General features: G+C 41.8%; 1 protein-coding gene across 1 annotated transcript in view; it reads right to left on the reverse strand.

The window, feature by feature from the left end:
* The window catches only part of LOC109894751 (hypermethylated in cancer 1 protein), a 93,347-nt gene extending 80,248 nt beyond the window's left edge, over positions 1-13,099 (reverse strand). The window contains exons 1-4 of the mRNA XM_031828124.1: positions 12,359-13,099; positions 12,020-12,150; positions 11,696-11,869; positions 7,911-8,075 (exon numbers count right to left, since the gene is read on the reverse strand). Of these exons, the coding sequence (XP_031683984.1) occupies positions 7,911-8,075; positions 11,696-11,869; positions 12,020-12,150; positions 12,359-12,617 (729 nt within the window). The 5' untranslated portion in view covers positions 12,618-13,099. The remainder of the gene's footprint in view (positions 1-7,910; positions 8,076-11,695; positions 11,870-12,019; positions 12,151-12,358) is intronic.
* Between the last annotated feature and the right edge of the window lie 1,304 nt (positions 13,100-14,403).

Here is a 14,403-nt window from a genome sequence, read left to right on the forward strand (position 1 = left end):
AGACTAGACTTGTTTAGAAAGAACAGTGTGTTTAGCAAGAATAGAGTAGAAAATAATATAATTACTTCATTCCAGATACATCACATAAGGTAAATATTCAACTGTCCATGTTCTAGCCCAGGTTTACTGTCTCTCTAAAAACCGGTACTTACACATGCCTGTTTCAAATGACAAGTTAACAAAGGGTTAATGAGGGGTATGTGGTTAATTACCCTCCTGAACAGGAGTTAAAAGGATGTACACCAGTTTGAGGAGACCAGTCAGTCTGGAATGTCAAGTAAAGGTGCACATTCATTTAATATTTCACCTCAGTCATCACAAGACCTGAAGGCTTCAGGCCATTTACAGCAAACAGCTTGAGGTCAAGGACTGTTTGTAAAGATCCCATAGCACAGATGATAGATCGATAAACTTGTGAGTTCTGGGGTTTTTCATAAAATAAACAGTTAAGAGGGACTTGGCTTGAGGATGTTTTGGTCGTTGCTGCATTGAGGAACACAGTGACGTACATCAGTATAAATAAAGCCAACTTTGAGTGTGTGACTTGTGTGGCTGAGTAAGTCAACTATTGAGTGGCGACGTTTGCTACAGCCATGGGAGATTCATAACAATAATACAGATAATAACCGATATGGGAGATTAAAGTTGTTACAGGGGAGGAAAAATATATATATTTAGCGGCAACTCTTACCTACTACCTAGTGCCATGGGAGGGCTATAGGGGAAAGGTCACAGTAAGGGATGTTTTTGGACTTGATCCCCAATGAAAGCATGACCTCAGGTTTACATAATCTCAGCAGACCTGGCTTGTCATAAAGGTGTTATAAAAAAAGAGAGGGACAATTCAGAGGGTAAATATACTGAACAAAAATATAAATGCAACATGTACAGTGGGGCAAAAAAGTATTTAGTCAGCCACCAATTGTGCAAGTTCTCCCACTTAAAAAGATGAGAGAGGCCTGTAATTTCCATCATAGGTACACTTCAACTATGACAGACAAAATGAGAAAAAAAATCCAGAAAATCACATTGTATGATTTTTTATGAATTTATTTGCAAATTATGGTGGAAAATAAGTATTTGGTCACCTACAAACAAGCAAGATATCTGGCTCTCACAGACGTGTAACTTCTTCTTTAAGAGGCTCCTCTGTCCTCCACTCGTTACCTGTATTAATGGCACCTGTTTGAACTTGTTATCAGTATAAAAGACACCTGTCCACAACCTCAAACAGTCACACTCCAAACTCCACTATGGCCAAGACCAAAGAGCTGTCAAAGGACACCAGAAACCAAATTGTAGACCTGCACCGGGCTGGGAAGACTGAATCTGCAATAGGTAAGCAGCTTGGTTTGAAGAAATCAACTGTGGGAGCAATTATTAGGAAATGGAAGACATACAAGACCACTGATAATCTCCCTTGATCTGGGGCTCCTCGCAAGATCTCACCCCGTGGGGTCAAAATGATCACAAGAACAGTGAGCAAAAATCCCAGAACCACACGCTAGGACCTAGTGAATGACCTGCAGAGAGCTGGGACCAAAGTAACAAAGCCTACCATCAGTAACACACTACGCCGCCAGAGACTCAAATCCTGCAGTGCCAGACGTGTCCCCCTGCTTAAGCCAGTACATGTCCAGGCCTGTCTGAAGTTTGCTAGAGAGCATTTGGATGATCCAGAAGAAGATTGGGAGAATGTCATATGGTCAGATGAAACCAAAATATACCTTTTTGGTAAAAACTCAACTCATCGTGTTTGGAGGACAACGAATGCTGAGTTGCATCCAAAGAACACCATACCTACTGTGAAGCATTGGGGGTGGAAACACGACTGATCCGTGTAAAGGAAAGAATGAATGGGGCCATGTATCGTGAGATTTTGAGTAAAAACCTCCTTCCATCAGCAAGGGCATTGAAGATGAAATGTGGCTGGGTCTTTCAGCATGACAATGATCCCAAACACACTGACCGGGCAACGAAGGAGTGGCTTCGTCAGAAGCATTTCAAGGTCCTGGAGTGGCCTAGCCAGTCTCCAGATCTCAACTGCATAGAAAATCTTTGGAGGGAGTTGAAAGTCCGTGTTGCCCAGCAACAGCCCCAAAACATCACTGCTCTAGAGGAGATCTGCATGGAGGAATGGGCCAAAATATCAGCAACAGTGTGTGAAAACCTTGTGAAGACTTACAGAAAACGTTTGACCTCTTGTCATTGCCAACAAAGGGTATATAACAAAGTATTGAGATAAACTTTTGTTATTGACCAAATACTTATTTTCCACCATAATTTGCAAATAAATTCATAAAAATTCCTACAATGTGATTTTCTGGATTTCTTTTCTCATTTTGTCTGTCATAGTTGAAGTGTACCTATGATGAATATTACAGGCCTCTCTCATCTTTTTAAGTGGGAGAACTTGCACAATTGGTGGCTGACTAAATACTTTTTTGCCCCACTGTATATATATTGTATATATTCATGTCATAGTCATTAGTCAACTCCACTACACTCAAGTAACTTCAAACAGTGAATGCTAGCGATGGCTAACTATGCTAACTATCCTACCAGTCTGTTTAAATTAGTGTTAGCATGCTAATAGCACACCCTGCACCCTGAAATGTATATTATTAGGGATATGCAGTAGGTTGATAATGATATCAACAAAGTATGGGACATTTCAAATAAAAATTCCCAGCTAATGAGAAAACAGTCAAAGTATTTAAAGTAAGAGAATGAACAAGATTTAACAAGGCAACCTTGGTTCTAATTTGTATGGGCCCCAATGGCAGATTTTGAGCAATTTGTACACCCATCCCCGAGGGGTGGGGCATGGACACTGTGAAATGTCATTCCGTGAGGGACTACAAAATGAAGTACAGTACTTTTATTGCACAAAACGATAATAACTTTGCTCACTATCTTAATGCTTTCCATTTTCGGTAAATCTGCTACCCTCGCTGCTATGCCCCGCGCCCACAGCACAGCCTTCATTTGTTGGGACATGGACTCCAGAAGGTGTTGAAAGCGTTTCACAGGAATGCTGGCCCATGTTGACTCCAATGCTTCCCACAGTTGTGTCAAGTTGGCTGGATGTCCTTTGGGTGGTGGACCATTCTTGAAACACACGGGAAACTGTTGAGTGTGAAAAACTTGGCAGCATTCTTGACACAAACCGGTTTAACTGGCACCTACTACTATACACAATTTAAAGTCACTTAAATCTTTTGTCTTGCCCATTCAACCTCTGAATGGCGCACATACACAATCCATCTCAATTGTCTCAAGGCTTAAAAATCCTTATTTAACCTGTCTCATTCCCTTCAACTATACTGATTGAAGTGGATAAAACGCTGCTCTGCCTTCTTAACAACACTATCAACAAGGCAGGTCCTACAGGCCATAGTTTTGTCACACCTGGACTACTTTCCAGGTGCCACAAATAGGAAAATTACAATTGGCTCAGAACAGGGCAGCACAGCTGGCCCTTAAATGTACACGGAGAGCTAACATTAATAATATGCATGTCAATCTCTCATGGCTCAAAGTAGAGGAGAGATTGACTTTATTTTATTTATTTTTATTTCACCTTTATTTAACCAGGTAGGCAAGTTGAAAACAAGTTCTCATTTACAATTGCGACCTAGCCAAGATAAAGCAAAGCAGTTCGACACATACAACAACACAGAGTTAGACATGGAGTAAAACAAACATACAGTCAATAATACAGTAGAAACAAGTCTATATACGATGTGAGCAAATGAGGTGAGAAGGGAGGTAAAGGCAAAAAAAAGGCCATGGTGGCGAAGTAAATACAATACAGCAAGTAAAACACTGGAATGGTAGATTTGCAGTGGAAGAATGTGCAAAGTATAAATAAAAATAATGGTGTGCAAAGGAGCAAAATAAATAAATAAATAAAATAAATAAATACAGTAGGGAAAGAGGTAGTTGTTTGGGCTAAATTATAGATGGGCTATGTACAGGTGCAGTAATCTGTGAGCTGCTCTGACAGCTGGTGCTTAAAGCTAGTGAGGGAGATGTGTTTCCAGTTTCAGAGATTTTTGTAGTTCGTTCCAGTCATTGGCAGCAGAGAACTGGAAGGAGAGGCGGCCAAAGAATGAATTGGTTTTGGGGTGACTAGAGAGATACCTGCTGGAGCGCGTGCTACAGGTGGGTGATGATATGGTGACCAGCAAGCTGAGATAAGGGGGGACTTTACCTAGCAGGGTCTTGTAGATGACATGGAGCCAGTGGGTTTGGTGACGAGTATGAAGCGAGGGCCAGCCAACGAGAGAGTACAGGTCACAATGGTGTGTAGTATATGGGGCTTTGGTGACAAAACGGATGGCACTGTGATAACCTGCATCCAATTTGTTGAGTAGGGTATTGGAGGCTATTTTGTAAATGACACCGCCGAAGTCGAGGATTGATAGGATGGTCAGTTTTACAAGGGTATGTTTGGCAGCATGAGTGAAGGATGATTTGTTGCGAAATAGGAAGCCAATTCTAGATTTAACTTTGGATTGGAGATGTTTGATGTGGGTCTGGAAGGAGAGTTTACAGTCTAACTAGACTCCTGGGTATTTGTAGTTGTCCACGTATTCTAAGTCAGAGCCCTCCAGAGTAATGATGTTGGACAGGCGGGCAGGTGCAGGCTGCGATCAGTTGAAGAGCATGCATTTAGTTTTACTTGTATTTAAGAGCAATTGGAGGCCATGGAAGGAGAGTTGTATGGCATTGAAGCTTGCCCGGAGGGTTGTTAACACAGTGTCCTTCATCACTTCATCACTACTTGTTTTGTAAGAAGTGTTGAAATGTTGAATGCACTGAGCTGTCTGGTTAAACTACTAGCAAACAGCCCGGACACCCATGCATACCACACAAGACATGCCACCAGAAACCTCTTCACAGTTTCAAAGTCCAGAAGAGAATATGGGAGGCGCACAGTACTACATAGAGCCATGGCTACATGGAACTCTATTCCACATCAGGTAACGGATGCAAGCAGTAGAATCAGATTTTAAAAACAGATAAATACACCTTCTGGAACAGTGAGGACTGTGAAGAGAGACACAGGCACAAACACAAGCATACACATGCTAAAAGACACACTCTACACACACATATATATATATAAATATGGATTTTGTGTTGTAGATATGTGGTAGTGGAGTAGTGGCCTGAGGGCACATAATTCATGTGTTGTGAAAAGTGCTATGAAATGTAATGTCATTAATATGACCTTAATGACCCACTGGCTCCATGTCATCTACAAGACCCTGCTAGGTAAAGTCCCCCCTTATCTCAGCTCGCTGGTCACCATAGCATCTCCCACCTGTAGCACACGCTCCAGCAGGTATATCTCTCTAGTCACCCCAAAACCAATTCTTTCTTTGGCCACCTCTCCTTCCAGTTCTCTGCTGCCAATGACTGGAACGAACTACAAAAATCTCTGAAACTGGAAACACTTATCTCCCTCACTAGCTTTAAGCACCAACTGTCAGAGCAGCTCACAGATTACTGCACCTGTACATAGCCCACCTATAATTTAGCCCAAACAACTACCTCTTTCCCAACTGTATTTAATTTTAATTTATTTATTTATTTTGCTCCTTTGCACCCCATTATTTTTTATTTCTACTTTGCACATTCTTCCATTGCAAAACTACCATTCCAGTATTTTACTTGCTATATTGTATTTACTTTGCCATCATGGCCTTTTTTGCCTTTACCTCCCTTCTCACCTCATTTGCTCACATTGTATATAGACTTGTTTATACTGCATTATTGACTGTATGTTTGTTTTTACTCCATGTGTAACTCTGTGTCGTTTTATCTGTCGAACTGCTTTGCTTTATCTTGGCCAGGTCGCAATTGTAAATGAGAACTTGTTCTCAACTTGCCTACCTGGTTAAATAAAGGTAAAATAAAATAAATAAAATAAAAAAATATTTTTATTTGTATATACAGTAGCTGCCTTAAAGGAAAGGTTCAGCCATTTTGAATGTTATACTGTTTTTGTGCATCTCTGAGTAATGTTCTCGCAATTCCCTGGGCCATGTCATGTTTTCATATGCATCTGAGTTATTGGCATTCAAGCAGGCAGAAATCTGTCCAGTATGACGTAGAGCTGTGATGAAGTCTCTCTCACTACACTGGAAGTTAATAGGAATACGACATGAAGATCGCGAAAACGTCTATCATACATGTCAGATTTAAATTCTGGCCGATGTCATAACTCGGGAGGATGTCTTCTCTCGAATGAGCCATTGAACATATTTTTGCGATATTCATACCTCGAGAAATGTGTAATTTAACGGAGTGAGGCGACAACGATTTCCTTCATAAATACAAATACAAAAAACTTTGATTGGTTAGAGACGACACAATCGCTGATGACTTTGTGTTGTACAACGCCTCTCGTCACCACAAGCGACTTCAATGATGGGAGTCTCAGACTAAAGTATGTAGTGAATGACAAAGAAGCAAAATCATTTGGTGGGAGTCATCAGGCTAATAGAAGGCAGGCTAAAGGCAGCACCTGTTAGGGGGTTAACCTGATGCGCCATCAGTCTCTGCGAATCACAACTATAGGAGCATCACTAGCCGAGTCTGTGTCTGTTCTTTCCAACCGCATATAGACAACTCCCCGTCCCTGGTGACCAAATCTATACCTCGCCCTGGTCTCAGCCAGTCTGTTGTCATGGAGATTTTGTTTTGTGTTTGACTGTCTGCTTTTGGTTGTGGTTAACAGTGTTGTTCCCCAGCCCAGAGTTGAGGACAATTTCCCTTCCACTGACCTCCGATATGTCGCCTCTGGTCCTGGCCTGCTCGGTGATTCCGTCCCCAGGGACCTTGGCTCTAACAGCCTGGGTCTGGGAATCCAAGATGGCCGCCCAGTCTCCTCTGTTAGCCTTCAGCCAACCACCTGTAGGAAGAGGTTACAAAATAAACTTTACAAACATGGCAGAGAACTCTACATATGGAGTCCATTACCCGGTCAAGTTCAAACATTATGTTTGTTTTAGTATATAAACATAAGTTGTATTTATTTCATTCTATGCAGGTGAATATCTTCCTATTGATGCATATATACACATTGTATAATCCTGAAGACACACACAGATATGTTCTCTATATGTATTTCTCCCTTACCTTGATCCCACATCTTTAGTCCACTCTCTGGTCTGTCCTCTATTGTCTCCACTTTGAGCAGCTGCAGATCAGGCTTCCCATCCTCCATATCTACTGACTGTAAGAGATACAGAGTGAGAGGATGTTGGATCAATAAATATGATTTGAGCACCCTGCCTTGGAGCATCTTCTGATCGGGCAATGAGGGATTGCCATGAGTACGATGCAAACATTGTCGTTGATTTGATTACTTGACACTCTTTAGTTCGGGATTTTGGCAACTAGCTTTGCTAACTAGCTTAGCGCAAAGAATGGAAGTCTGCGGTTACACCTAATCCAGTTTTTGTGCTAAGAGAGTTAGCACTGGTGTGTAAAATTACCTCTAACTTCCTGTATACTGGACGCAGAGAAAAAAATTGTATCCACAAGTTCATCTGACTTATCCCTTTAATGGTTTGATAATTCAAAGGCATGGTCCCAGACTTAAGACAAGCTTAATCAAGACCCGGGCCCATATCTACAAAGTGTCTTGGAGTAGGAGTGCTGATATAGGATCTGTCCATACAAATCGTATTTTGAACTAAGATCAGCACTCCTACTCCTACTCTTACATAATTCTCGGGATAGATACCCTGAGTAGAAGTGCTGATTGAGGATCAGGTCTTATTCATTACAGTCTAAAAAGGCAAAACTGATCCTAGATCAGCACACCTAATGTAAGTGGCTTGACCTCTTACCTGACCTAATACCATTCAGACAGTAGTTCACAGTGGGCTCACCTCAGTGAGACTGTGTGTGTTCCTGTGCTGCTCAGCTGGTTCCTCTGTGGGTTCAGGAGGTGGTGTAGTCTGGTTGTCCTTCATGACCATGTTCCCCTCAGGGTTCCCCAGACCCTCCTCACACCCCTCCTCCTTCACCAGCAGCACCTCTGGACCCTCCTCCTCCTGGAAGAGACAGGTGATACAGATTACAGACATACACTCCCTCAGGTACATACATACACAGATAAACACACCTTCAACATGGAGTGTTTACCCATTCCAACTACGTTTGAGTCCTATACTGTAGTTACAGAATGACTTAATTGTTGTTAAACCCGTCATGGTAGAAATAAATAGGTTGTTGTGAGTAAATAAGTCAGCTATGATAAGTCAAGTCATCATCAGACAAACCTGACTAAACTATTTTGACGTGTACAGTATGTGTTTGTTAGTGTGTGGGTATGTGTAGGTATATTTAGTGTATATTTGTTATAAAGCGCTGTCGTGTGTATGCAGTACAGGGTGAGCTCAGATCTAATGTACAGTTAATTCAGAAAGTATTCAGACCGCCTGACTTTTTCCACATTTTGTTACATTAGATTTATTCTAAAATGTTTTAAATCATTTCCCCCCGTGTTCGATCTCCACACAATACCCCATAAGGATAAAGCAAAAACATGTTTAGACATTTTTGCAAATTTATTAAACTTTATTTTTTAAATCGCATTTACATAAGTATTCAGACCCTTTCCTCAATACTTTGTTGAAGCAACTTTGCCAGCCTCGAGTCTTCTTGGGTATAACGCTACAAGCTTGGCACACCTGTATTTGGGGATTTTCTCCCATTCTTCTCTGTAGATCCTCTCAAGCTCGGTCAGGTTGGATGGGGAGCATCGCTGAAAAGCTATTTTCAGGTCTTTCCAGAGATATTCGATCGGGTTCAAGTCCGGGCTCTAGCTGGGCCACTCAAGGACATTCAGAGACTTGTCCCGAAGCCACTCCTGCATTGTCTTGGCTGTGTGCTTAGGGTCGTTGTCCTGTTGGAAGGTGAACCTTCGCCCCCAGTCTGAGGTCCTGAGCGGTCTGGAGCAGGTTTTCATCAAGGGTCTCTTTACTTTGCTCCGTTCATTTTTCCTCTCAATCCTGTTAAGTCTCCCAGTCCCTGCCTCTGAAAAACATCCCCACAGCATGATGCTGCCACCACCATGCTTCACCGTAGTGATGGTGCCAGGTTTCCGCCAAACTTTATGCTTGGCATTCAGGCCAAAGAGTTCCATCTTGGTTTCAACAGACCAAAGAATCTTGTTTCTCATGGTCTGAGAGTCCTTCAGGTGCATTTTGGCAAACTACAAGCAGGATGTCATGTACATTTTACTGAGGAGTGGCTTCCGCCTGGCCACTTTACCATAAAGGCTTGATTGGTGGAGTGCTGCAGAGATGCATGTCCTTCTGGAAGGTTCTCCCATCTCCACAGATGAACTCTAGAGCTCTGTCAGAGTGACCATCAGGTTCTTGGTCACCTCCCCTCCCATTTTTTGGTACCCTTCCCCAGATCTGTGCCTCGACACAATCCTGTCTCTGAGCTTTACGGTCAATTCCTTCTACCTCATGGCGGGGTTTTTGCTCTGACATTAACTGTCAACTGTGAGACCTTATATAGAAAGGTGTGTGCCTTTCCAAATCATGTCCAATCAATTGAATTTACCACAGGTGGACTCCAATCAAGATGTTGAAACCTCTCAAGGATGATCAATGGAAACAGGATGCACCTGAGCTCAATTTCGAGTCTCATAGCAAAGGTTCTGAATACTTATGAGGTATTTTTATTTTTTCTAAAAACCTGTTTCCACTTTGTCCTTATGGGGTAAAACATATTTAAAACATTTTAGAATAAGACTGTAAACTAACAATGTGAAAAAGTCAAGTGGTCTGAATACTTTCCAAATGCACTGTATATTAAAGGGAATTTCAATGAAAGTCTAAGAATGAAAAGTCCCATTTTGTGTTTATTAAACAAACAAGTTTTAAATACACCATATGAAAACCCACACATACAATGTCTCAACTACTTGATAAACTGCATACATTTTCTCTTTAAAAAGAGTCTTTGGGAAAGAATTAAGTAGTTGGAAGTAATGACATAGGCATTTGTGAACATATAGCCTACACAGTACAAACACAATTAGTAAAAGACTTGATAGGCTTATATATGCCTAAAAATTACACATTGTCTGGATGACAATTCTACCCAGGAATATTCAACACTGAAATCTGTTACTCTCATTATTCCAAATTCATCTGTGGATATTTTCTACTGACAACAATTAAAATGAATCTTTATCTATAATGCAGGGTTTGTCAAAATGTCAGAAGCGATCAAGTGGAATGTTTACTTCCTAAGTTATAGAGTGAAATGGTTTTCCTGCTGATGTAATATTCTACCAAGGAATATTTAACACTGAAATCTATTCCTCTCATTATTACAAATGTTTTCTGCAGAAAAGACCTACAGATGCATTTGAAATTAAGAGAGTAACAGATTTCAGTGTTTAATATTCCTTGGTAGAATAGTGCATCAGCAGGAAAACCATGCCACTCTATAACATAGGAAGTAAACATTCCACTTGATCGCTTATGACTTTTAGATCAAACGCAGTATTTAAAGGAAAATTGAATTCTCTTTGTTTTCTGCAGAAAAGACCCACAGATGAAAAGAAAATGTAATTTTCCTTTAAATACAGCGTTTGATTTAAACGTCATAAGCTATGTTATAGAGTGGAATGGTTTTTCTGCTGGTGTGTCCTGAGGTAGCTCCTTTCTGAGGACCTCTACCTGCAGTGCGTTCAGGCGAACGGCCTCTCTCCCGTGTGGACCTTCAAGTGCATCTTCAAATGGTGGTGGCGAGAGAACCTCTTCTCACACTGGGGGCAGCTGTAAGGTTTCTCCCCTGTGTGGACCCTCTGATGCCTCTTCAGGTCACCAGCCTGGGTGAAGCGCATGTGACACTGGGTACAGCTGTAGGGTTTCTCCCCTGTGTGGACCCTCTGGTGGATCTCAACCTTCTGGGAGCAGCTGAAACCTTTGTTACAGAACATGCAGAGGAACCGTTTTTCTTTACTACCGCCTGATATTGCCCCCCTTCCCTGGGCCTGGGCTCTAGCCCTGTCATTTGAGTTCAATACCTGATCGAAAATGATGCGGCCGTCTGAATCGGGAGGTGCCATTGACGTAGACACTGAGTTGCGAACCCTGAATGCGTGTAAAGGGGAGTGGGTTGCAACATTTAGATTTGTCTCTAAGCTTTCCCTGTAGTCTAAGAAGTCATTGGTGTTGCCCTGTGAGTGTCCTTCAAAAAAGTGAGTCTCGTCTGCATTCCATGTCAGAGATGTGTCACCCTCCACTTTCACAGTCACTTCATCTACGACTATAACCTCCCCTTTCTTATCTAGGCACCCTTCAGAGTATACACTACTACTATACCGGTTCCAGTCCCCTCTGGACAGATCAGTCTGTCTCTCTAAACCCAAGGATATGTTGCCAGGGTCCATCTCTGTAGTGTAAGAACAAGACGGATCATCACCACCAGTGTCTAATGTTTCACCATCCCCACGGGAATGAACAGGCCTCTGGCTCTGGTTAAATACCGGTAAATACTCTGAGCTGGGAGCAGGAGGACAGTTCAGTGGCCCCAGTCTCTCTGGATCTGATAATTGGTCAGATCCTGTGTGTAAGAGCCTTTGTGTTACAATTACATTCTTAGTGTCTGTCTCTGACTTGAGTACGGTGTCCGGCCTTCCACTGACCTCCGTGATGCTAAACCGGTTCCTTGGCTTGTGAGCAGTGGCAGCGGGGTCCTCTGTGGCTTCATAGGGCACTCCAGCTGCTCCAGTCTGGATGTCTCTGCTGTGCCGTGGGTACTCCTCTCCTTCAGATCTCTCCTGCTCGGCCTCAGAACCTGCAGCCTCTGCATCTCCAGACTGACACAAGAAGGAATTTGATAACAATGTCATAGGGAAGTCTCCCCTATGGCAGATAAATTAGGATGTACATGTAAGCAAGGGAATAGCGAAGGGGAGCCTTTCTGAAACTGGTCACATTTGATGTACGGTAATTTTCATTACACATACCTCTATTACGATAACGTGCTGGGTTGATGTTCCACTCCCTTCATCTACAGCTACGGGTTGGTCATTTCTCCATGTATTGTGGCCCACTGGCTTCACAACGTTCCTGTGACCTCCAGTGAGATGTCCTTCACCTGAGAGAGTGATTGGTTATAAAGAGGTGGTTAGCTTGGGTGCTCAACGCTATATTGACTATTGTACACTATTGACAGTTTTGACAGTCTAGAATTGGCAAGGATGTAAGCAACACTTCTCATAACTTCTTGCAAGATAACTAAGCAATTATTGGAATTATTGCATACTATCCAAACACATGTGGGAAGGGAACGTGGCAAAATGTACCTCTTGCCATTTCTCTGTATCGGTCGAGGACCTTTACACTACTGGGACGACTGGGGAGGGCGCGCTCCCGTGCCACCTTCAGTTCCAGTAGCTGTAGTTTCCTCCGCAATGTCCTGTTTTCTTTCTGACTTTGAGAAATTTCCAAACGAAACACTGCATAGTCGTCGTCTACGAGTTTACAGATCTCTGACACGGCTGCATTCGCTAGCACCTCCATGATGGAGGCTATTTGAGTGTGAAAAACCATACAGTTAGCCATTGTTAGCAGCTTGCTAGCGTCAGCTAGATAACGTCTATCAACCAAGTCCTGTCTCCAAGGCGAACTAAAGACTACTTGGGGGAACTTATCTGATGCTTAGAAGTTCAATTAGTCATATCTGTAGTTCCATTATATTAATAAATGTCTAAATAAAAACACTAACGTGAAAGTTGTTCTCCGTCACTGTTTACTTCCCTTTTACAGTGAAGAGAAATGATTTCATTGGTTGGCGTCATGGGGCGTGATTAAATGAAAAAAAGGAGTGCTCTGAGCTGCACGCTTTGAAATATGCTACGTTACAAATGAATAAATTAAAAAAATCACAGCCTTATTGTATTCCCCACTGAAATATACAGAAATACAAATAAATTAAACACAAATCACGAGGTTTCATGATCAGTATCCGTTACACTCAGAACAGACTTGTTTACGTCAAAACTATGAAATAACACATATGGAATAATTTAGTAACCAAAGAAGTGTTGAACAAATCAAAATATATTTTACATTTGAGATTCTTCAAAGTTGCCACGCTTTGCCTTGATGACAGCTTTGTTCACTATTATTCTACAATGGTAGAAAATTACAAAAAATTAAGAAAACCCCTTGAATGAGTAGGTGTGTCCAAACTTTTGACCGGTACTAAACTTAGAAAGACAAAAACTGTCAACTGTGTTTATTTTCAGCAAACATAACATGTGTAAATATTTTTATGAACATAAGTTTCAAGAACTGAGACATAAACTGAACAAGTTCCACAGACATGTGACGAACAGAAATTGAATAATGTGTCCCTGAACAAAGGGGGGTTAAAAGTAACAGTCAGTATCTGGTGTGGCCACCAGCTGCATTAAGTATTGCAGTGCATCTCCTCCTCATGGACTGTACCAGATTTGCCAGTTCTTGCTGTGAGATGTTACCCCACTCTTCCACCAAGGCACCTGCAAGTTCCCCGACATTTTGTAACGGTTTTGACTTGAGGTTATTATTTATAGGGGTGCCAGGTAGGTTGTGCCTACCAGAGAAAACATTTGTTTCTCATTTTAGTTTGGGTGGGAATGAGTCCCATCTGGTCCGTCAAGTCTACACCAATACAAAGGACTTATGTAAAAGTCAGGATGGAAATAAACTTTTCATAAACCCTTAAAACATTGGAAAGAACTTCAAAAACAACTATATTATTTTGCGTGGGTTGTATTAACATCAATTATTACACACATATAATAATATAACACAATGAGTTCTGGTTCCTCCAGAAATGTCCTGTACCTCGGGCCTAAAAAGAGTCCAGCCCTGTAAAGGAGTTCAGTGAACTCAAGTGACTTTTGTCGCGCAATGTTTGTCCGTTCATTCAGTGTAGCGTAAACCCAGTATTAAACATACCATCAATATAACAATTATTTTACCACAGAACTTTAAGCGTATCAACTCTTACTAAGTCCTCAACTACAACTAACTACATAAATCACAGTATACATCACATCAAAACAAATGAAATACCGTATACAAAAAGGTTGTAGTCAGTCGGTCAGTCAGACAATCCAATCCGCCAATAGATCTCCAGCGGAGAAAGGCCACGAAGAACGGAGAGGTGTAGTCCACGGACGCAAAGAGTGGATCCGATCCTGGGTAAACTCTCTTAGGCTACAAAACACACGGAATAGAGAAGCTTCGGCACTGAGGGTTGAATACATCCTCATTCACGTCTCCATCACAACCCCACTTTTGCGCAGCTGATGCTGGCTATTTAATTGGGAATTAAAGGGAAAGCGCCCTATTGGAAGGA

The sequence above is a fragment of the Oncorhynchus kisutch genome, linkage group LG7 (assembly GCF_002021735.2).
Source record: "Oncorhynchus kisutch isolate 150728-3 linkage group LG7, Okis_V2, whole genome shotgun sequence".
NCBI classification, from domain to species: domain Eukaryota; kingdom Metazoa; phylum Chordata; class Actinopteri; order Salmoniformes; family Salmonidae; genus Oncorhynchus; species Oncorhynchus kisutch.